Below are 23,704 nucleotides of genomic sequence, written 5' to 3'. Positions count from 1 at the left end.
AATAAGGTTTGGCCTTATTTTTATCAGGATTAACCTGTAAAATTCATACTTGAAGTTAAGCTCTGATGTCTTTCTGACCAACATGACTGACTTGGATTTAAGTATATGCATATCAGCTTTAAAAGCTTTTAGAACACTCCTCTGAATAAAAATAGTATTAGTAGGCTTCAAGCGTGCAAAATATTCAGGGAGAGAAAATCTTATATGAGGCATGATTCCGGGTCCCATTTTTTCCCCTACCTAGTGCCTAACTCCACTTGCAATGGCTTTGACGAGGCTGTCCCGAGGGCTTACAGAACGTCCCTGGGAAAGCAGATCTGCTTCGTTGCGACTGTTCGTTTGGCAACACCTCAGTTTTTAAAGGTAAGTCCGTGCCCTCGGTCTCATTCATTTCAGAACTTCTCATAACACTTTCAGATGAGGTGACATAGAAGGTTCTTAGTTTTGCTAATTGAATGGATTACAGATATCACATTTCATGCATAAAAATCCAGTGAAGCGGATTATCAGTGCAAGCCAGGATCTGCGGAAGCAGTGTCACTTCTGCCCCTATCACATGGTAAATGGAAACCCTCCTTGCATTAGGAATTACAAAGTCACTTTGAAATTGGGTTCTTCCTTGCTGCTTTCTGTTCCTGCAATGGGACAATGTACAGGTGGCCACCAGCACTGTCATTTGTGCCGTCAGTGTCTTTGGTGGACTGCTGCTAGTTTCCCTCCTCCCAAATCCTGGTAGTAAGATACATGATTGTGGTTATAAGGATAGACAATCCAACCTTGTGCCTGACACTGCTGTTCCCTAATTAACAGCTGTGAACTACTGCATCAGATGCCCCATCCTCAGAGGTTAAGAGATTTTTTTAATGTAATTTAGACCTGGCCAATATGAAATCACTGCTTCCTTGGCCTGGCTCCGTTACTGCTCTGGGACTTGCAGGGCACTCTTGACTGATTCATGGCCCTGGCAGGCAAGTAGAGTCCTTTCTGTGTAAGTGAGGACACTTCCCATAAATCTTAACCACAGTAATCATAGTAAGAGTAGGGTTGGAGTTAAGGTACTCTGGGAAACCTAAAAGCAAATTCCCTTGTCTTTGGGTAGCTAACACCTCAAAATAAACAGGGAAATTAAATGGGCTGCACATGGCAATGAGCTGCATGGTACTAGGGAGGAAGCAGCTGCTGAACAGCCCAGAAAAGCTTTTAACTGCCACAAAGTCCTAAACGCTCATCTCTTCGGTTCTCCTGGGTGACTCACTTAACCCCCAGTCTTCCTCCTCTAAAAAAAGGTAAAAATGTTTATATGACTGGCTAAGGAAGGCAGAATCAGCAATTTGGTTGCACGCAGCAATGTTTGTATGTTGCACCTTGAATTTTAGTGTATGTTCTTGGCATCAGCATGGATTTTGGCCTAAACTGGAAAGAGGGGTAGAGAGGAATTTAAAGTGTTCCTGAAGCCTTTTGCCTCTGCACAGCCAGAGACTTTAAACAACTTTGTCAGCATTGATATGTATGAAAGAAATGCTTGATGACAGTGCACCTCAACTTGACCTCTGGTCCCAAGAGGGTTTAAAACATTAGTGGTCTGAAAGTCTTCTCTCCCCAAGAAGGACAACAGAGAGAGAAGCAGCAATGGAGATGATGGGAGAGTGTCACTGAGCCCACAGCACAGGGGAATGTGCCATCAGGGAGCTGGGGAATAGCAGCATTGGGAGCTAGTGGACAGGCTGTCCTTATCAGTGATGATGGAGACCTTCCTGCAGGAGAGACATGAAGGACACGGTAACCCTGGATGCCACCAAATCTGGAGCTCTGACGCTGGCAAGACCCAGCCCAGTTGCCCTTCTTCTAGTGGGAGAGGAGAGGTTGGCAGAGGAGAGCCATGAGCGGGAGGCAAGTTGGCCTTGGAAGTTGGTTGCAAGTGGGACATGCAGCCAGCCCTGGCCCATGCACAGGTGTGCACCATGGTGCCATCCTTCCCTCTGCTTCCCACCTCTCCACAACAAATAATCACTGCCTCCTGATCCTCATCCCTCTGGGGCAAGGATGTCCTGCCTCACAGACAGCCCTTTACCCTGCCTCCTGTAATTCGCTCATTAGTTATCAGTCTTGTGAGCACTGAGGGCTGCTGTGAGTCTTCAGAGCCAGCTTCTTCGCTGCAGCAGTGAAGTACAATGCAAAACTGCTGCCTTTTACCTGCCTGACAGGTCCCATGCAGGCTGGCTGCATGGAAAGGCATTTACTCCTCTGCAGCTATTGAGTGAGGAGAGTATTCCCCTTTCTCAAAGAGAGCTTGAGGGGCAGATGTCCAAAAGGACCAGGCAAGCGTGGTGGGTATCTTTAGTAACATAAGGAGAGTGAAGCAAGACATGACAAACCCTAGTGGGATCAGGCATAGGCTGGATGCTGGAAAAGGGCATTGCTCCGTGGGGCTGTGGACAGCGCAGCCATTACGCCACAGGCACTGCTTCAAAGCCATAAAAGTTTTGGCACCCTGAGGCAGTGTCTCAGCTCTTAAGTTCATGTGCATCACCAGTTCTCCCCAGCTCCTGCAAAAATGTTGGCATTGCTAAATACAATAGATCTCTCTCTGGAATTGCCAGAAAATAGGTGAATCCTCTGTTTTCTCCTTTTATGCACCATGTATTTATAGCTAACAAAAGATAGATGAAGCAGAGGGGTGAAGCTGCAACTCTCAGTAAGTTAGTTTTCTCCATTGGACAGGAGATGTGCATTGTGGAAGAACATCTAGAGGAATTCACATCAAGACATAGTCTGGAGTGGAAATTTTTATTCCTGGATCACAGGTTGGTGACAAGAAAAGCTGGTTGTGTTTGGTGCTTGTGTACTGCTATTTCGTAAGTACAATTATCTCAAATAGTGTTCCATTTCGCATCTAAATCTCCTGAACAGGAGGGCTGCACTGAAATTCCTACAAAAGTTTACTATTTTACGTTTATTTTTGCATATATTTTTAATGGGCTTTTAAAACAAAAGTACTCCGTTTGTCAGGCCAAATTTCTGATTAGCTTGTTCTTCTTTCTTTTAAAATTATCAACGGACCAAAGTCGGTCACATTGCAAAATTATCTAATTATTATACAGCTGCAGAAATCCTTCTTTCCAAATCCAATCATTGATTGTGTGTGTGCAACTCCCACCGAGTTATGGAGTGAAAGTCTGTGCTGGCCTGAGGCATCTGTGCTGGCAAAGGTACAAAGCAAGTGCTTCAACTCACCACAGATGAGCTCTCCAGGCACCCAAAGGGAAGCAGCACAGACAATTTCCCCTCCTATCCCCGTAGTCCCGGCAAATGATGGTTTCCTTTCACCTCGCTATGCATTTTCCCCTGCAAGGACTGCAGGAGCTGCTGCAGAGCCCCTGACCAAGGAACAGCCAGGGAATGGCTCCTCACCACAGGTTCCTGTGTGAAGGTCCCTGAGAAGCTGAATTGCTTTCCATAGCCACATTTTCCCTGGAAAAAAGGGGCTGTCATAGCCTTGTCCTGGTTGGATGGTGCTGCCAGTACTGCTCTGCTCAGCTGGGCATCCCAGGCACAAGGTGGGGGATCCAGTCCCCTGGGATGAACAACAGTACACTGATGAGTGAAAGCAGATCTGGGCTTTTTGCATATCCATGTCAACATGCAGAACTGCTTGTTTTATGATTTATGAACTCACTTATGTTGTGCCTAACCACAGAGCACCGCCAATTATAGGATACTTGCCTTTTGAAGTGCTGGGTACTTCTGGCTACGACTATTACCACATAGATGACCTGGAGCTGCTAGCAAGGTGCCATGAACACTGTAAGTATCTCATGGCCCAGGTTCCTGGGAAGTCACTGGGACACCTCTTTTCAGTGGAATGTTGTTGCAGTTAAACTTGGAAGGGGAAGTTTGACTCTTGCCTCAGCCTGTATTTCTTAGAAGAGTTGTAGCAGGTTGGAGGCCCTGCAGCTGATTGGCATCTGGGACAAACTTACCAAGCTTTGGAAAATACAGTTTTACCTTCTGTATCCCCAAATGTGGTCAAGAAGCCTGACTGAATGGATAAAATGTGCTAGATTAGATCCCCATTAGTGAAGACTATGCAGGAATAGTTCAAGAAATTCTTGTAGATTATTTCCCCTAATGTTGTTCACTGTGTATTTAGGATTACCTGTGATTATTTAAATGGAGTCTGTTAAAGTTTAATTGGAAAACTCTTTAAGTAAAGAAAATGAGGCAATGCTTTTCAAATATTTGCTTACAGAACTGGCTGTAGCATCTCAGCTTACCACTTCTGCCTGTTCTGGAAGTATGCTGTCAACAGTAGTTTTTATATGTTGACATTGAAAATATAGAAAGGCTAAAAATGGGGGTGCTTGGGAACCCCTTGAAATCACCAGGGAAAAAATGCAGAGGTGAATTTTTTTGGTGAATCTTTCAAACCTTCAATACATCCGTATTTACTGTAGTTTGAATTCTTGTTGGTCTAAAAACTTCCTTTCAGTTCCTTTTGTTGTCTTTGCACAGTGTTATCTCTTATGCTCACTTCTTTCTAAGTCCATCTGCACACAATACTCATCTTTACAAGCATTTTTATCCTGTATTTTCTGCTTTAGAACTTAACATGATCACTCTTAGAAATTAATCCCAGATGCCTAATTAAGCAGTATGTGATCAGTACATAAAGCAGGGTAAGATCTCTGTTTAAATTGTAGCAGACACTAATGCATTAGTGTCCAAACTTAAGGTTAATAGTACTGTGTAGGAATGTACCATTTAAAGTGTCAGAAGAAGATACCTGCTCATCTTTGTGATTTTTGAGCACTTACTCAAAATTGGTGCTTAGACTCCTGTCTGCCTTGGGAATTGATGGGGAGACACAGATATTTTTGTGACTTTTATGCACTTTTCATGTCATTTTCACATGGGAAATTGTGTTACAAGCTGCGTCTGTTTTCTGCTGACAGTGATGCAGTTCGGCAAGGGGAAGTCGTGCTGCTATCGGTTTCTGACCAAAGGACAGCAGTGGATCTGGCTCCAGACCCATTACTATATCACCTACCACCAGTGGAACTCCAAGCCAGAGTTCATTGTGTGCACTCACATGGTGGTAAGGTATGGAAAATAGTATCAACCAGCAGGGACATAAAGGACAGTAAGATAAGGGCATCCTCATGTCTACCAACATTTTCTCCTAAAAACATCATGTCTTTTAAATAAGAAAAAGTTAAGCCTGAATTCTCTGAAGGAAATATGTTAATTATAGAAAAATTGTCAGACTAAATCTTAGTATATAAAATAGAGAATAGACAGATCCCTTAAATATTCACTTCCTCTAATCCTTATGTTGTTTTTAAAGAGCTGTGTGGAAGCTTTCCAGTGAAGTCATAAAGAAGTTGTAGGATGTGAACTTGACCTTTATATATTCTTCCTTAATATGCTTCTTAACTTCAAGAAGATAGGAATAGACCAAAACCTGAAAACTAAAACAGTTTCTCAAATGTTATTCAGTAGCATTTGACTTAAATGATTTTTCAGCTGTTCATTTAACCTGTAAAATGGTACAGTAATTTAATGTTCCTCTACTTTCTTAAAGCACATTTAATGAAACGTAAGAATTCCATGTTGATACATAGAATTATATTTTCCATTCAGTTATGCAGATGTTCGGGTGGAGAGGAGACAGGAGATGGGCTTGGAAGAAGTGTCCTCAGAGGTTGTGTCCTCAGCACTTAAGGTACAACAAGAAAAGCTTTTTTTCATGAATTTATGTAGTAATCACAACTCGTTCCTATGTTAATGTCACCGGAGACTCCAGCATTGTCTTTCTGGGTGGATTCACTCAACTTCAGAATTCATTGCTCACTTGAATAATTTTAACGCAAATTGGGTTATGAATATGAAAGGATAAACCTGGAGATCAGTAACAGCCAGAAATAAAGTAGAACATGGGCAAGGGCAGTGTGAGATATCTCCACTTTTCCTTGGCAAAATACTACAGTTTAAAGATGAATTTGGACAAGTTCTGGCAATCAGCCCTCTTGGCTATATCTCAGTGATCTGATGAGGGAACACAGCAAAGTTCCTCCTCAATGCATGGCTGAGTGTCTCACAGAGGTTGCAGTTGCTGTCACATCCAACTGAACACGAAAGATTCAGGAAAACATCTGAAGGCTCAAAATGAGTATGGCATAGCTTGCTATTTATTTCTAACTCAGTGACAGTTGTTTGTAAAATGCATTACTAAGATGCTATTTGGAAGAGACACTGACGCCTGTGTCCAGGTCTTCTGCTGGTCTACCTGGGATTAGTTCTGCTCAAGTCATTTTAGGCCTGCCAAAGAACTGGTGTGCAACCATTACTAAATGCATTTCAAAATGCTTTAACCTTGACAGATGCAATAGCTATTCCCTTTTTCTGGTTTGTTTTAGGACAATGGTGCCAGCTTGGATCCTGAACAGCACTTTAATGCACTTGATGTTGGTGCCTCAATCCTTAGCACCAGTCGGACACCCTCAGTATCATCTAGGAGCTCACCAAAATCTTCCCACACACCCAAGTCAGACCCAGCATGTGAGTGGCATTCCTGGGTTACTGCATTATTTTTAATTTAGCCAAGTTACAGAATGTGTGCCTATATACCACAGCTGATAATTTAACAGTTATTTATGAGTTATCAGTGATATGCACTGACAATGAAGTGCATAATCTGAAATGGTAACATACCAGAGGGAAGGTTCTAGTGCAGCCACCTAAGTGCTGGGAAATGAGTAGTGGGATTAGCAGTGAGACCGGCTGCTTCAATCTGTTACAAAAATGAGGACTTCTGTCTTCAGATTTGAGGGCATCAGTATGAACAATATGAGACCTCCCTAGACTTACATGAGTAATAACGGCCTGTGGGTGATTCTTTTCTGGCCAAGATTCAGGATGCTTCAGTGTTGACTTGGGTATACTCTTTCTGCTCCCTGGTCTGGAAGAAAAGCCAATGAGCTAACCTAAATTTGCAGTTATTTGGCCCATATAAAGGGAGTTCCAGCAGTTTTAGAATGGTTCCTGGGTCCTTTTGCTCTGTTCGTTGGAGCACAAAATCATAATCTGTCTCATTTACTTTTATCTTTGCCAAGACCTTCCTTATCAGTTTAATTTTACTGCCATTTAAGTCAACAAGAACAGCCTTGACTCCCACTGAAATTTAGTGAGGCTGTAATAATTTCTACCTCGGTCTTGTCATAATAACCACTTCAAAGAGGGTTGATTTCCAGCGTGTGAGAACTCACCAGTACTTTTCTTGCAGCTACACCAACAAAGCTGATTGCAGAGTCTAACACTCCCTTGCCAAGAACACCAAGCGCGCAGCAGGATCTATCTCTGCATAGACTCAGTCAACCTACTGCTCTTCAGGTAACTTCCCAAGGAATGATAGAAATAGGCAGAGGGTATACAGCATGTGCCACATATGCAGCTTAGCAATTAAAAATTACTTACACAAAAGCCATGGCATTAGAAGAAACCTAAAATTTAAAGGAGCCAAACTTATAAATAAAGTTTTGGTTTGTTTTGTTTTTAATCTAGGTTTCTTTGCCTTCTCAGCCTCCATGTGAGCTTCTCCCACAGCAGTTGCTGCCTCAAGCAACTCTGCAAAATCAGCCTGCACCTCTGGCACAGGTTAGTTGGGGATTTGGAAGTGGAACAGGTCACTTGCTTATCTCCTGATATTTTCTCATTTTGGGGCTTTTAGGTTACCTCTCTAGGAACTAAAATCCCCAAATCCACCAGCTCTCAAACACATAAAATATTGTGGGAAAGTGATCTGAGTTGTACACTTGCGTGTTTAAACATATAACTGCGTGCAGGTGTTCAGAAGCCCAGGTGCATGTAGATTCAGGTGCACACATACATCTATTTCACAGGAGGACAAAAAACAGATGGAAAAAGAGTTTTCAGCTTTGCTTTTACAGAACCAGGTCCCATCACGATCAAAACTACAATGAGAATTAAACCCAAAAACTAAAAAAGACACACAGTCCTCCGAAAAACACCGATTTGGCTGTGCTGATGCAGAACTAACAAGCAGTAAAGGATACGCAAGTTCAACAACACCCATTTTGTGAGTGTGCCAGTAATGGTGAGGATGCTGCTGGAGATAAAGTTCAAATTCCTTCAATCTATTAATCCATATCTCAAAAGTGGTTGATTGCCCAAAAAGTTACCTCAATATTTCATTTGCAAAGGATATTGAAGCAAATTTGAGTACCATGTTCTCCACACATTGTTTTTCTCCTGTGGTGCTGCTGTGATGGTATACCCCATCATTCTCTGATTTTAGGAATGGCAGAGTATTCCTGGACTTAGACTGCTTCTACCACTGGCACCCTGTACTCCCTCACAAGATCCCAGAGTTTCTTCCTGTAGCATATAAAACATATAAAGTCCTGAGGATCCTGGCTTTAAAATAACAAATTCTCATTTATCTTCTATGTTTAATATTCTTTTCACGACTCCATACTAGCGTGCAGCAAAGAAACAGCATATCAATTATCTGCTCTGAGCATTCATTTTCTTTTACAGATACTTCTCTCTGTTATTCATTAATGCACTTTCAAACATCAATTAGTTTATGTATTATAAACCTGCATGTGAATTGTTTGACTTTTTTCTAACCCCCTTTCTTCCTCATCAAAGCTCTTTGTGAAAAGAAGCTTTCCAGTCGTTTACTAAGACATTCACTGACCTGTTTCTTCCCTGTAAAATGCTCTTACTGGCACACCAGCTCCATTTCTTTTCTGCCAAATTGGAGCACCATCCGGTCACTGGTTAAGCCTCTTTGGGCCAGCTAAATCTTGGTGAAAGGAAGAGGGCTGACTCAAGTCTGCCTACACAGGCAGCCCTCTGGCAGCCTTCTTTTCAATTGTCAGCAAAGTCACAGCTCCTGGCGAAGCTCAAAATGAAGCTTGATGTGGAGCAGGGAAATAACACCAGGGCATTGCAGCTCAGGTTGCTAATGCTCACACTCCGTAGTGATACTCCTGCAAAAAGTACCAAATCTCCACACACTTGGGTGATTTTCATAAACTATCATGAAAATTATGAGAGTACTCTGTACTTCACACTTTAAAATAATTAACATGTCAGCCTGCAGCAAGATAATTCATTATTTAAAAGACAAGGTGCCTGCAGCACTAGACGAGTGAGGGACGAAATGCAGGTACACGTACTTCTCACTGTGAACATTTCCTTGGCTTCCTAGTTGACCATTTCACAGCAGTTTAAACACCTCAACGGGCTCATTGCCTGTAGAAGTAGCATGGCCCGGTGCCCCACTGCCAGCCCACAAGGAGGAGCTGCGCAGGTTGCTCCCTGATGCCTTTCTGCCTCTTGCCTTTAGCTAAGGGTGACTCATGGCAGGAGCTGAAAGGCAGCATGTCCAGCCTGGCCACACAGGGAGCCAGGTGTCCTTGCAGCTAACATTTGACTACAGAGTGGCAGCAGTGAGGACAAACATTTTAAGTGGCCACAACTACACTTGCAGCAAGCAGCTAGCTGCTGCCTCAGGCAACATCTGCTTGGACTTTGATTAGTTTTATTTTGAGCAAAGGCTGTGATGGTTTTGTCTCCAATGAAATGCCATTTTAGCTTCTGCCTTGCTTGTGTGAATGAACAGACAACACAGTGCTAGATGTCACCTGAATGTGAATGGTTTACTTTAAACCAAGTGTTCCCTATTAGAATATCTGTTTGTTTGCCTTTCTCATTGTCATAAATTAAAATCCCCTACAAAACAGCGGATGTTGATGACTGAATAATAATTAACACTAATAATCCATTTGGGATTGAGCAGGTGTTATTCAGATGACAGAAAGAACGAACAAGTTGTTCGGTGAACTGCAAAACTAATGAAACCCAGTTTCCCAGGGGTTGCGCCTTGCAAGGCTGGTGCATGGAGCCAGCCTTTCTGGCAGGAGGAAGGGACAAGTGGATCCCTCTCTCACTTGCTTAGCTAAAGCTTTCATGAAGTCTGGTATTTTTGACACTATAGCAACTCTGTTGCATGTCTCTGGCAAGAAATATGGCTCATCTCCTGGGCCAGAAGAATTGAAAGGAAGTTGGAAGGTAGGCAGAAAAGAAAGATTTAAAGGAAACTGAGCTAAAAAACAAATAGGGTCTCTTTTCTTTACCCAGCTACCTATTGTCATGAAACTTGTGGGAACAGAATGTCTTTGAGGTGTCCATCTTCTTGTTCATCACATCTGAAATGAGGGACCATCCTGACAGACACTGGGGCCATAGTTCCCCTTCCCTGGCTGCAGTTCCCCAGCACCTAGAGAGAGGGAGTAACCCTGGCAGCCTGGGGTGGCACCCAATGGAGAGAAACACCTCTCCTCGGGCATGGTCCAGCTGGTATCTTTCAGATGCCCATGCTGGAGGAGAGGAGTCACAGCCCAGAAGTGCCAGTCCCTTTCCCCAGCCTGTACAGTCTGGACCATCAGCAGCACGAGTGCATCAAGCCCATTCCTATCAGAACATCTGCCGATAGGATCCCAAATGCATGGCTTTCTTTCTTTTTTTTCTAAGAAATCACACTAAAATTACTGCTGTGGCTTTTGGTTGGTGGTTTTTTTGTTTTTTTTTTCTGCATTAACAAACCTTGATTAAACTGTTGCAATTATAGACATCTCAGAGGTTTTAGTCTTCCATGTTTGACTTTATCTGGAAAGATGGCATTTCTCTGCGTATTACATGCACTTTTCTGAGGATTCTGTGAACATTTGTAAATACCTAAGTGAGACGAAGAGCAACTTCATCTGATGCCAATGGCAGAATTAAAGCTGGGCAGTGTTTTCTGTGGAACATTTTGAGTTAAGCTCTTTTAATTTATTATACAATTACAGATTCTTTCCTTAATTAGTAGAGCGGTTAATGATCTTGAGATAAATACTCTCTGGTGCAGGTCAATTGCTGTTAGTGTCTGATTGTACAAAAACAGTAGAAGCTCTGTAAGCACAAGGGGTCATGGCTAGAGTTATCAACAATTTGGGGGTTGGAGTGGGAAAGGGAAAAAAGCAAAAGAGAAAGTTCCTTGTCTTCTTCTGTAATGGCTTTCACTCCAGTATACCAGCTAATTGTTGTTGTTAAGTGTATTAATACAAAAAGCATGTGAAAAAGAGAACAAAAAGACCATATGAGATGAATATGCTAAATATAAAAACCTGACCCCAAAAATGAAGGAATAATAATTTAAAATCAACAGCAATATATTCTTGTGTGCAACTTTGCAAAGCAAATTCAAATTTAAAAGTAAGGCCTGGAAATGGATTTCGTTTCTTGTTGAAGTATAAAATGATTATAAAATTACCTGTTACAAAATTCCTTAATGTTTATCAATTGAAGAAAATCAGGTTCCTTTCCCAAAGTGTCTTCAAGGAGTTTGCACATTAATGAAAAGACTGTCATCAGCAAGCCAGGCAGTTAAAATGAAGTTTTTGGCTGCAACTGTTTTTAATTCCTTTCTGATAAGTATCTTTTTAAAAAACTGTGAGTAGTCAGTCCTCACTAAAAGAGTTCATATAGAGATAATTAGATTATGAGACTTGTCTTTTTAAAAAATCCTTCTGTACAGACCCAGGTTAATGCAGCAATTAGCTGCATCTCATCTCAGCAAGTCATTGCTACATAGCATCATTCCACTCCTAAAATCAGAGTACCTGGGACTTTTCAGAAACATGGGGTCGGGCTGCAACAAGCAGCACCACATGCCCCTTTTAGTCACTTGTCCTTATTCCCAAACATCTGAGGTTTTGCCTCAACCATTCCTTGGATAAATGCTTTATACATAGACTAGAGAGACCCTGCTATGGCTTCTTCCCTTTAACTCCAATTAGAAGTAACATAAACTTCCCTTTGTGAGCTTTGACACTGTTTTTCTGCCCTGGGAAAGGACTGGGTTGCACATGATAGCCTTCAAACAGCAGCTGTTTGAAGGCAAAAGCATCGTGAATCACAGCACAGGCCCAGGGCTCACGTCCCTCCTTGGGCAGACAGTGCAAGCTGCGAGTACTCACAGGTACCTCTGGCAGCAAAGTGGGCTCTGAAGGCCTCGGCCACCAGCAGCTGCAGGGGCCACCTTAGCAGCCCTCATTCCCCCTATACAGGGTTGGCCGTGAAACTCACCTCCACCTTGACACCTCACAGATGGTGTGGAAAAGCTACCCTCTGCCTGGTAAATAGAAGTAAACTCTCTGAAATTCTCATTCTTTCTCTCCTAAGGGCCATTTACTTGGAGATTTCAGCTTTGCTAGGGGGAATATAAAGGTACTTTCACATATTTTACTGGTTTAAGGAGAAGTAGTTAGCTGATACAAATCTGACCTGTCACATTTAGATTTCTCTCAGTAGCCAAAAATTTCATTTAACTGTAAAGTGTTGCTATCACCAAAGTACTCCTTAATTCCCATCTTGTTTCCATTTTTGTTTTCCTATTAAAAAGCCAGAAACAGTGTAAGCCAATGCACTGTGGAGCAGAAAGGTTCCAGCAGCATGCATCAGTTCACCAACTAGCACAGAGCCAGTGGAACAACTACAGGAACAGGGCACCGTTTTCAAGTCACATCAAAATTATTATATTTCTTTTGCGTGGACACTCCCAGCATCACATGTTTTCAGATGGATTTTGGATGTCTTGATTACGGAAAAGTTTACAGATTTTTTGAAGTTGTTCTTTTTTATTTTTTCAAAGACTGGTTTTTTTCTTTTGGAATATAAGCTCATGCAAAGCAATTATTCCAAAGCCTCTTAAGGTTATAATTAACTTTGGTGAACTTTGAATTATACCTGAAAACACCAAATAAAACTAGGAATTTATTGCTGTGTTAGTCCCCTGCACAGTTCTTGAATAATTCCAGTTTGTGCCAGGTATTGCTGCTATTGGGAGTTGCACTTTCTTCTTGACCTTGATTAGTGATCTCTATTTTATACTGTTACTTAGAACAGCCTTTCTCCCACTGAGCTGAGCTATTCATTTTACATCACATATAAAAATAACTTAATGAGTATTTCTTGTAGCTTGAGTACTACTCAGCTGTACAAATGTAGAAAATGCTTATTGTGGTCTGTTGTGTGATGCCTTACTAAGTCATCAACAGAATAAACCATTGAAGAACTACTATTTCTGTGCAGAAAAAGAAAAGCATTAGTGAAACACATCTGGAATAAACAGTTATGCCAAACTAAGGGCTCCAGACTACAAGCTAATAAAAATAATGCACTAACTTGCCATCCAGTTAAGATGCTCTTGATATTTTAAAGTAACATACTCTCGAAAGCAGTTCTTGTAACAGAACAGGGTCAGTTGTAAGCAGATCATTCTAACTGAGGCAATATAATATATGTGCATAAAATTGAAAGTAGACAAGATTTATCTCTGCCTAGATGTTAGTATATCACAAACATTTTTTTTATTCTGTGGCTATGCTTTACAATCAAGAAACCAATACCTTCATAGAGAACAGTGTTCTGTTGAGGCCTGTTTGTGTTATAATGACTGATTTTTCCCCCTTTTTTTTCTTTCAGTTCTCAGCACAGTTCAGCATGTTCCAGACAATCAAGGACCAACTAGAGCAGCGGACACGGATCCTGCAGGCCAACATCCGGTGGCAGCAGGAGGAGCTCCAGAAGATACAGGAGCAGCTCTGCCTGGTCCAAGACTCCAGCGTACAGGTGGGTAACTGCTGGAAGGGGCAGAGTCAAGCATCCTCTCTCACACGGCCATTGATACAGTTGGCAACTTATAATTGCTCGAGTCCAGGAAATCTGGACAAGTGGAAACCAGCACATCTGAATGAGGATGTTGCCCTCTGAAAGCCTCTTGAATAACTTACGTCAAGAAAGATTTAAGAGCTCTCTGGAAGAAGAGAAGGAAGAAATACCTCAACCATAAGAGGAGGAGAATAATTTGGGTCACTTACAGTAGCATTTTATTACTTTATCTACTGAGTCTTCAGACCGAGCAGCTGTAGTAGAAAAATGTTCAGTTTCAGACTTGCCAATGATCGTGTCTCTGATTCATTAGCTTCCATCCAGTCACTGCTTGCTTCATGTTGACATCACTTATGCTCAGTATCTTCCCTGTCCAGCTATTCCTCCAAATAGTGTTCATCTCTTACAGTCACTCCCTGTTTTCCTGACCCAGCCTGGCTCAGATAGAGAGCACAAGAGATTAATTTCCTTGTCATGTTAAAACCTCTGAACCTCTGCTGATGTTCATTTGTTCACACCTGGGAGATGTTGGAATTTGTTCTTCACTGGACCAGCTTAAGCCTTTAGGGCAAATCTGACTGAGGCTGCTCTTCTTCTGGCTTTGATACCTCCTACACAGAGCTAGAATTCTCTAGTACAGTATCTGCTTTTTACTACCCCTTATGTCTACCAAACCTCAGAAATAATAGCAAATGCAGTTTAGTACATCACAGATTTCCCTTAACAACATATAGACAAATCATGCAGTTCTATGGAAGTTTTCTGAATGTGGGGTGATTACTGCTATGTTCCTCATAATTTAACTATAAATGCCAGATTAAATGACCCTTGTTAGAAATGTTGCATTGGGGACCCTCTGTGAGTATTATACTAGCAAGATTATTTTATAAGACAAGCTCTGTCACAGAAACAAACGTCTCAGAGAACATTTTAAGCACAGGATGAAAACCTGGGAACTACTGAAGTCAGCAGGAATTTTGCTTGTGACTTCCACACAGAAATAGACTCTCACCCATCATCAGCATCTGTGAAATGCAGTTTCACATATTAAAACAAATTGGGATTGTATGTTTAGGCAATTAAGGGATCCGTGAAGCCAAATTAGAAACCTTGCCACCTAAGTTGCTGCATGTGCACTGTTGTAAGACGGTGCAACTGTGGGTCCCAAACCCAGGATTCCCTGTTCCTGGTGCCATATAAGCATATAGGTAGACCAGGTTTAGCTTCAGTGCATTTCTTCTATTGATTCTCTATTGACTTTGATTAATGGGAAGGGAAAGTCTCTCTGCAATTGTGGCCTTCAGTTCAGAATTCTGTCATATGTCTGAAAGCTATTATTGCTATTATGAGTATCAAGAGATGTGATATTCTCACTTCCTCTCTTTTTAATTGGGTGACAACCATTACTGTCTCCTAGTGAAGTCTTCAATAGTCATATACACTCTTTTTTTTTTTTTTGTGTAACTGAGGCAAAAGTAGAAGATTAGAGCACATCCTTATATGCAGGAAACAGATTTTATTTTTAGAAAACTGTCTCCTATATGCACTAGGGGTCATTTAACAACCAAAAGACCATGGGACAGATTCTCAGATGTGCTCAGAGGAAGCTCAAGCAGAGAGAAGAGGAGGCACAGTGGGTAAATGGTGGGTAGTTCTGTCCTGCCCACCCCATACCAATTTGTTGCTCTGAGTTGATACCATTTTGGTGATCCCCTCTCTCATGAAGACTGTTGGACCAAGTATTTTCAGACCATTGCAAGTTCTCTGATGTCAGTACCAACCATTTCCCAGCTTACTGCAGATGCAGAAGTGAGAGGCAGGGAGAACAGAAGGCAGCTTGGAAATGCAGGGGCTGCATATCTGCCTGAAGGGGCAGTGCTGGATGGGGAGGGTCATCCTCTGTGTTTTAGGTGCCTTGTGGTCTCAGAGCAAACGAATAAGGCAATGAGATGCGAGCAGTCACACTGACTCCTGGCCGGGCCTTTTTCTTCTCCCACTTTCTCTAAGTGAAAAAAACAAAAAACATACAAAGAAATTACTGTGCTGTTGCAGGGATAGATTGAGACCAGGAATTAGTTTTGTTTTACTTGCCTATTACTTTGTGATTTCAAAGAAAGCCTTATACTTCTGCATGCAGCTCTTTTGTGACTCATAAGCAGCAAGGAGTAAACTGTTAAATCAGAAATTCAACCATGTGCTTTGCCACACAGATTTCATCATTCAGGGAGCTGGATGTCTGCAGACATTGATCTGTGTCTATTATCAGAGCTACAAAGCATAGTAGCAAACAGGTGAGCGTTACTATCGAGCACGTTTCTGGTCTCTTTAATACTCTGTGAAGAAGAGCTGTAAGCATGGGGGAGTGCTGAAGGCTGTCTGAAAAGGGGGAAGTGTTCCCTGCTTTTCCCTCATTAGCTGATTTATTAGCATATCATCCCCACCGGTTCATTCCATTCCTCACAGAAGTGTATAGGTAGCTCTGTGGAGAATTAAGCCTGATTTTCATTTCCTTCAAAGATCTTCAAAACTGCAGTACAGCAGTCCACCAGGAAATGCTTTCCCAGATGGACAGATGTTAAGCACGGTAGTCTGCGTTAGAAACTATTTGCAAGAGCCTTGTGCAGTGAAAGATTAAACCATTGGGAGGGTTACAGGCCCTGAATAAAGGTGTTCAAAACCCCATTAAATCCTTGTTACTGCTTTTCCTGACAAACAGGACAAGAGCAGCAAGAGTAACCTCAGAAGTCTGAAGGATGCTGTGTCTGCTCCAGAACTGAACAGTCTAGCTAATGATTTGTAGATAGGGAGGAAGGCAGAAGGGCTGAGCCTCACCAGCTTGCAAGAACTACAGTCGAGACTATCCACAGCTACCCGTCATTTGCAAATCGGGCTCCCTTCGAAGTCAGTGAATCTCAGCTTCCCAGTGCTGTGCTTCTCATCTTCATATATTTTACATAGAGTCTTGATGCCTGTAATGATGAGCCCAAAAGCTATAATCCCCTAATTATCCAAACGACAGGTAGAGTCAAAGAGATGTCTTCCTCATGATTCTTGTCAGTGTGATTCACCCATTAGCTGTAGGGACCATCTGTCCTGGAATGAAGGGGCAGCAGTGTCAGAGGGTCTCTCCCTTCCCTCGCTGCTTTGCTATGTATGTTAACAATCTGGCCAATTAAAAAATATTTGTAAGATGCTTCACTGACCTTGCAGTCTACAAAATCACCAACAAGACATGTCATTAGCAGCAGTACAGTTAGGAGGCTGCTAATTTATCTACTTAGACTGGGAAAGAATCATTTTTTATTAGGAGGTTTCTGCTGTTATTTAAAGCTGCCATATTTCAATGTTTCAGGGGAATTCAGGCAGGACTATCATAAAAGAGGCACATTATGAAAAAACACCATTAGGTTTTGTACAAATTAAGCTTTTAGGTTTAACTAGCAGGTAGGAATTCCACGCTTTGATCCTCTCTCAGATTAACTCTTGTTTTGATAAGGCATCTTGAGTCTTCAGTTCTGCAGGGACGCAGTCACCATTGCTTCCTGCTCTGAGCTTAATTTTTTCCACGTCATTTATGTTTAGAGGGTAACAATGCTGCTTTGGCCATTATAATGGCAACAGAGAGTCCCTAGGTATGAACCACTCGGAGCCCTCTCAAGGTAGGAACACGTGAACAAATGAAATGGGTTTACTGGGATAAACTTGATTCTAAACTTAGAGTGCGTTAGCTGCCAACCATTTACTGTGCACATTCCTACCCAGTGGCAAACTCTGGTAATTGCAAAGTAGGTTACTCTGCTTTCGAGGATAAGCTCCTTGGCCTTCATCTTGAAGTGAGGCATGCACACAGGGAGGCCCCTGCTAAGTAAGTAGTTTGCTGCAAGTTCACAGCCTGCTTAACATTCACCTTGATAGATGTTGACTTTATATTGGGTGAACTTAGTATTTTTCTGGTGCTGTGTGCCACAAACAGGGAAGACACTAAACTAATCCTCCTAAAGGTCTTAATTTGCAGTGATCTGTCCAGTACCACTGGGCTCACAGTCCCTCTGACATTTTTGAAATGCACTACTTGCTTCACCTGTTCTGAATTTTATATCAAATTGTTTATATCAAATATTATATCAGTGGTGACCAATTTAATTGCTAGAGCTAATCAAGTGACTTCATTTACTAAACATGTCTGAAGCTTAGCTTCTATGTACAGAAAATAAACTAGAAAATGAATTTTCATCATTTCTGTCTTTGATTTATTCATAATAAGACCTATTTACTTGGCAGAACTTGTGAGACCATCTGTCTTTCTGATATGTAATGGCTCCAAACTCAGTGAACAGTGTTTTTTAAAAGAAAACACTAGGAGCTAGTTTCAGACGTGCTTTGAGCAGCCTCAGCTCTGTCACTTGACCCATTTATTTCTATCAGACATCTCTGAGATGTGGTTAGCCTACAGCACCTGAAACAAGCTGTTGCTTTTCCTTAATTGCCCCCCCTTTCCCAGCTGATTAATGTAAATTTGTACCTTTTTTCTGAGTAAAATCTTGGCACACAGAAATTCATTAAAAATTTATCATATTTAAATAAAAATTGTGTTTTAAAAACTAGATAAATAAGTACAAACATGATGGATCAAGCCACACTTACGCAGAGAAAAGCAGTGCATTGTGCCAGAAGAGAAAGGTATGGGCTTTTTCCAAGAAAAATTAGAGGGGACATGATAGTTTAGGGAATTGTTAATATAGCAATAAGCTGCAGAAAGGTGTACTGATTACTGGGTGTACCTCAAACATACTGCTACGCATGAGACTGATGGATGAATAATGAAGAGAGTAATTGTGATTCTCATTTCATTTAAAACCTAAGTAGCTCCACTTAAATTCATGGAGTTCCATGAACGTAACAGTTGCATGGAATCAGAGTCAGCTCCAAAAATGACTTCAACTGCATGGGACATGTATCTCCATACAGTCCTTGGTGGCAGGAGGCTAGGTTTAAAATACTGCAAAGAGGGCTTGTAGCATTAATAATGTGTAGTTTTAAAAGATTACTTTTTCCTCTTTGCAGTTATAATAAAAGAAATAGCCTCTAGAAAAGCAAAAATTCCCAAGTCCTATAACTTTTAAAAAAGAAAGTCTCATCTTGCAATGCAGGAAAAAAGAGAACATCATTTACAGAAACTCTAACAGAGGAAGGGCTAGCTCTTTTGCACAAGTCCAATGCATGGCACAGTTAGGAAGAACACCAGGCGACAGTTACCTGATGGGAAATCAGATAAATGACAGCGACTGTCTGTTTACACATCCTCTCAATGATAAGGACACAGCCATTCAGCATGGAGAGCTCTGGCCTGACTGTGGCCTCATTAAAAACATTTGAAGACTCAGCTGGATGTCAGGTGTTGAATTTCCAGAGACAAATTCAAAAGCAGTCCTGTCCGAAAGGCAGGCAGATTATTGTTGAAAGGAAAAAGAAAAGGACTGAAAAGACATGGAGTTACTCTCTTCTCTTTGGTCAGGATGTACAGTGAATGTACTGGGAACTGCTCTTATGAGGGCTGTGCCTGCCCCACGGAGAGAGAACTTTTACCTTCAGGATGCATTTCACTAGTAATGGGTGCACTTGCAGAACAAGAAATGAAGAAACTAGACAGCAAAACTGCTACTGTAGGAATGAGAGGCGATTTCCAACTAACAGTAAATGCATAATGAATCCAGAAATGTGCTAACTTTATTTTATAATATATTTCTGGATTTAATTCTGTCACTTTCATTATTCAAGACAGCTGGGCTATGTAAAAAAACCCTCCCCTCTTCTTTTCCAGATGTTCTTACAGCAGCCAACAGTGTCCCTGAGCTTTAGCAATACTCAGCAGCTGGACCCACAACAGCTACAGCAGAGGTCAGAGGCCATTTCTCAGCAGCAGCTTGTACCCAGTCCTCAACTCCAAGGGCAAATCACATCTTCACAAACAACAAACCAGCAGGCACTGAGAGAAGCAAGCGTGATATTGAGCCAGGTAATAATTTCTTTGAATAGAGAAGTGTTTAGGTGGAAAGAAGACACCAAGCTGTTATTAAGCAAGGAAGTAAAATCATGTCAATCCTGTAAGTATATGCCTTTGCCTTCCCTTCCTCATTCTTCTCTATAAGGGAGTCTATATAAAGGGTTTCCCTATAGCATTTACTTTAGCTTAAATCTCTTTTTTAAGACCTCAGCCGGGAGGGTTACTTGAGCAGCTGTTTCAACTCGAAAACAGAGCGAGGGGTGCATGCAAAAGGTGTGGGTGACTTAATTGTTCTTTGGGTGATCCTGAAAGAAACCAGGAAACTGCTAGCTTCCAGTCCCCAAGTGGACTGGAAACTAGCAGTAGTGGTGCCAGCAGTGAGACCTCACAGAATACTTGCTCCCCAAGTCCTGTCGGACACAACTAATGCAACAAAGCCTGTGTCTGCTGTGATTCTATTAAAATAAAGAGTGTATCTGTATTGTAAATACAGATTTCAGTGGGCAGAAAGCAATGGCACAGGAAGTTCCACCTGAATATGGGGAAGAACTTCTTTACTGTGCGGGTGACTGAACACTGGAACAGGTTGTCCAGAGGCATTGTGGAGTCTCCCTCACTGGAGATATTCAAGAACCGTCTGGATGCAGTCCTGTGCCATGTGCTCTGGGATGCTTGAGCAGGGAGGTAACCCACTGTGGTCCCTTCCAACCTGACTCATTCTGTGATTCTGTGAAATAGGGAAAAAAAATAAACCAAAACGCACAATTTTTAGCTTTAATAAGGTTTGTTCCCATCATGGCCCTTGGCGGCAGCTCCTCACACCTAACTTTGCTCCTGTCTTCATGGGGGGGTTCGCTTGGGCATTGCTTTCCCAGCGCCGCCGGGCGCGGGGCAGCAGCGGGTGTCACAGTCGTTCCGCGTATCGCGACAGGAGCCGGGTGGCGGCATCGCCGGGTGCTCTTGCTCGCGTTTGGCTCTCTCACCCTCCTCTCCTCCTCCAGGGCCCGAAGGCAGCGCGGAGCTCGGAGCTGGCGCCGGGCGGCCGCGCCCCCCCCCGCGCCGCGCCCCCGCCCTTCGCCGCAGCCCCCGCCGGCGGCGGCCCCGCCGCGCCCCCTGGCGGCACCCCCGGCGCGCCCGCCCCCGGCTGCAACCACGACCAGCAGCTCAGGTACGGCCCGGCCGTGTGTCCGACCTGCCCCCGCCGCCTCGGGACCCCCTGCGCGGGCGGGGGAGGGTCCCCTTGGTACCCAGCTAGGCACTGAACCAAAACAGCGGCGCTCCGATACCCTGAAGGCTCGACGACAAGCCATCCCCACCAGCAGGAGAAAAAGTAATGTCGCTGCCCTGAAACCCCACGCTCGTGGGGAAATTATAAATGTGGGTTGTATTAGTGTACTAATCAGATCATAAATTTAGAAATAGTTAATGTTTTAGTTTTGCTGAGTGAAAATAGCAGTAAAAAAGCAGATCAGATCTTGTAACTGGAGTAATGCAGTGGTGAATTAAAACCCCCTGAGCATAGGTGTCTGATCCCTTAGCATTATGAAAAATGGAAATCTTGCTACTGGCTTTAAAGACCACAAGGTGAATTTAACCGAAGTTGTAATATATTACTCAAGCAGCCAGATACTTGGCAGATAATAATAAAAAAACATGATTTATTAGTCATGTGCCAGGCACCCACATCACCCCCGAGGGCAAGCCTCAGCCCTCTCCTCCAAGTGCCCAGGATGTGCCTGCCACAGCTAGAAGCTGAGGTCAGACCTCCTAACACACAGCCTAGTGCCATGCCTGTGAAAATGTCCTGTTTCTGTTTGCAAAATGTGTGGTCTTTCTGTTCTAGCAATGTCATTCTTTCTTTTTTCCCATGCATCAGACTGTTACTCAGCCAGCCTATTCAGCCCATGATGCCTGGGTCCTGTAATGCAAGACACCCTTCAGACCTCAGCATGGCAGGATCCCAGGCTAAGTATGTGACTTGTCAAAGATAAAACATCAAAGTTGCTTTTGAGGGGAAATGGCCTTCTTTCGTAAGATGACAAAGTAGTTATAAATATCATGAATGTGTTACTGTGCCAAGCCTGCCTTCCAGTGTCAGGCTCAGCCTTACCCTGCCTGGTTACATCAGGAAGGATGACAGAGAGAAATACAATGTGCCAGTGGCATTTTAACAAGCCATGGCTGGGGAAATTTTTGCCCCTCACATGCTGCTTGCTTCAGCACTGGAACTTCTGACCCATCACAATAAATGGGAGAGAGAAAGTCAGCACTGACCTGGTTGAAATGACTGGTGCCATGAAAACCTCTGCTCTCTAGGCACTGAGCCACTGGTGTTATGCCAGTGGAGCTGTGCCTGATCTACAGCAGCAGAACTGAAGAACCAACAGGCCCCTGCCCTCAGAAAAGGTGCTGAACAAACCACCTCAGTTGTTTGTCTCCTCAAAACTTAGAGGAAGGAAGCAGAACACCAGTCAGACTCTGACTTTTTTTTTTTTTAGCTGTGTTTTGTCACTGTACTGTACTTGATTGGGAATTGCGAGAATAATAGGCAGCTCTTTGTACCTCATTACTTTAAAAGTAATTCTGTATGTTACCTCAGGAATGTAGGTATTCAGTACTTCTTTTTTTTAAACATTGATTATTGCTGTTTAAGATTGTCTTGAGTTATATTTGTCAAATTTAAGTATTGTAAATCTGCTTTTATGCCTCTGAATAAAAGAGGCCTTATTTGCAAAGATGGATCTCCCAGTTCACGTAGACTTCCTGACTCATGGGACTCTTCTATAGGAGCTCACATCCCAGTACAAGTACCCAGACTGTAGCATTTCTGACTAACCCCTAATGTTGAACAGCTGTTGAGTGAACACAAGCCACACTATGATCTCATCACCCATTACAGGATAAGCAGAATTAGGCTGGGTTGGCAATAATTCCATTGTGGTTTTGCCCACAGCCTTCCACTAAAAAACACATATTAAAGCTTTGCTATGCAAAAACAGAATGGCAAGAGGAGACGACTGTTTTGTTTCTGTCCCATCCCTCACTCCAGAGGGTTTCTAGAGGCTTCTTCTGTTCCTACAATGGGGCTCATGGTGATGGGAACTGCTGACCATTCTTGGCAATATGTGTATGAGCAGCTTAAGAAGTAATCAACTCCAGCCATGTTTCTGCAGGAAATCACCACCCCACAGGCAGTCACAGGGGAGCACAGGCAGCAGGACAGGAGGTGCATTTACTTCTCTCTTGCTGCAGTTCAGAGCTCAGCATATTAAAACAGAATCAAAGGCCATTTGGTTTAATGAGCTTGGAATGTGAATGCTGTGGCTGAAGAGAAGACATACATAAACCAGAATCTTTAATGAACCTAAAAATGTGATCTGGATTTTGAGGTGAGATACATTCTTCCCTCCAAGCCCAGCTCATGCACACAGTAAGGGAAAACAGTGCTGCCAATGGTGCTGTCATTCATATTAGCAGGTCCCATGCATGAGAATCCTTTATTGGGAATTATTTGGGGTTTTTCAGCCTGGAGAAGAGAAGGTCAGGGTAGACCTGACAGCAGCCTTCCAGTACCTAAAATGGGCTACAAGAGAGCTGGGGAGGAACTTTTTACAAGTGTACATAGTGATAGGACAAGAGGTAATGGGTTTAAACTGAGAGTCGATTTAGATCATATATTATGAAGAAATTCCTACTGTGAGCATGAGAGGCACTGGAACAGGTTGCCCAGAGAGGCTGTGGATACCCTATCCCTGGAAGTGTTCAAGGCTAGGTTGGATGGGGCTTTGAGCAACCTGGTCCAGTGGAAAGTGTCCCTGTCCATGGCGTGGGGGCTTGGCACTAAATGATCTATAGGTTTCCTTCCAACCCAAACCATTCTGTGATTCAATGAATTATTAAGACTAGGGACTGCCATCCCTATCCTAAGAGAACACCTTTGCTTCCAACAGTTTGTTCTTG

The 23,704-nt window shown here is 42.7% G+C and overlaps 1 protein-coding gene across 1 annotated transcript in view; it reads left to right on the top strand.

Annotated features, from left to right (window-relative positions):
• The window catches only part of NPAS2 (neuronal PAS domain protein 2), a 97,700-nt gene that overhangs the window by 71,114 nt on the left and 2,882 nt on the right, over window positions 1–23,704 (top strand). The window contains exons 9-19 of the mRNA XM_032678253.1: window positions 245–363; window positions 2,722–2,804; window positions 3,698–3,804; window positions 4,953–5,100; window positions 5,641–5,722; window positions 6,417–6,558; window positions 7,283–7,389; window positions 7,561–7,653; window positions 13,555–13,701; window positions 19,562–19,884; window positions 21,321–21,713. Coding sequence (XP_032534144.1) covers window positions 245–363; window positions 2,722–2,804; window positions 3,698–3,804; window positions 4,953–5,100; window positions 5,641–5,722; window positions 6,417–6,558; window positions 7,283–7,389; window positions 7,561–7,653; window positions 13,555–13,701; window positions 19,562–19,884; window positions 21,321–21,713 — 1,744 coding nt within the window. The remainder of the gene's footprint in view (window positions 1–244; window positions 364–2,721; window positions 2,805–3,697; window positions 3,805–4,952; window positions 5,101–5,640; window positions 5,723–6,416; window positions 6,559–7,282; window positions 7,390–7,560; window positions 7,654–13,554; window positions 13,702–19,561; window positions 19,885–21,320; window positions 21,714–23,704) is intronic.

The sequence above is a fragment of the Chiroxiphia lanceolata genome, chromosome 2 (assembly GCF_009829145.1).
Source record: "Chiroxiphia lanceolata isolate bChiLan1 chromosome 2, bChiLan1.pri, whole genome shotgun sequence".
In the NCBI taxonomy this organism is placed as follows: domain Eukaryota; kingdom Metazoa; phylum Chordata; class Aves; order Passeriformes; family Pipridae; genus Chiroxiphia; species Chiroxiphia lanceolata.
The sequence above is the reverse complement of the archived record's forward strand: the minus strand, read 5'-3'. Positions and strand labels throughout refer to the sequence as shown.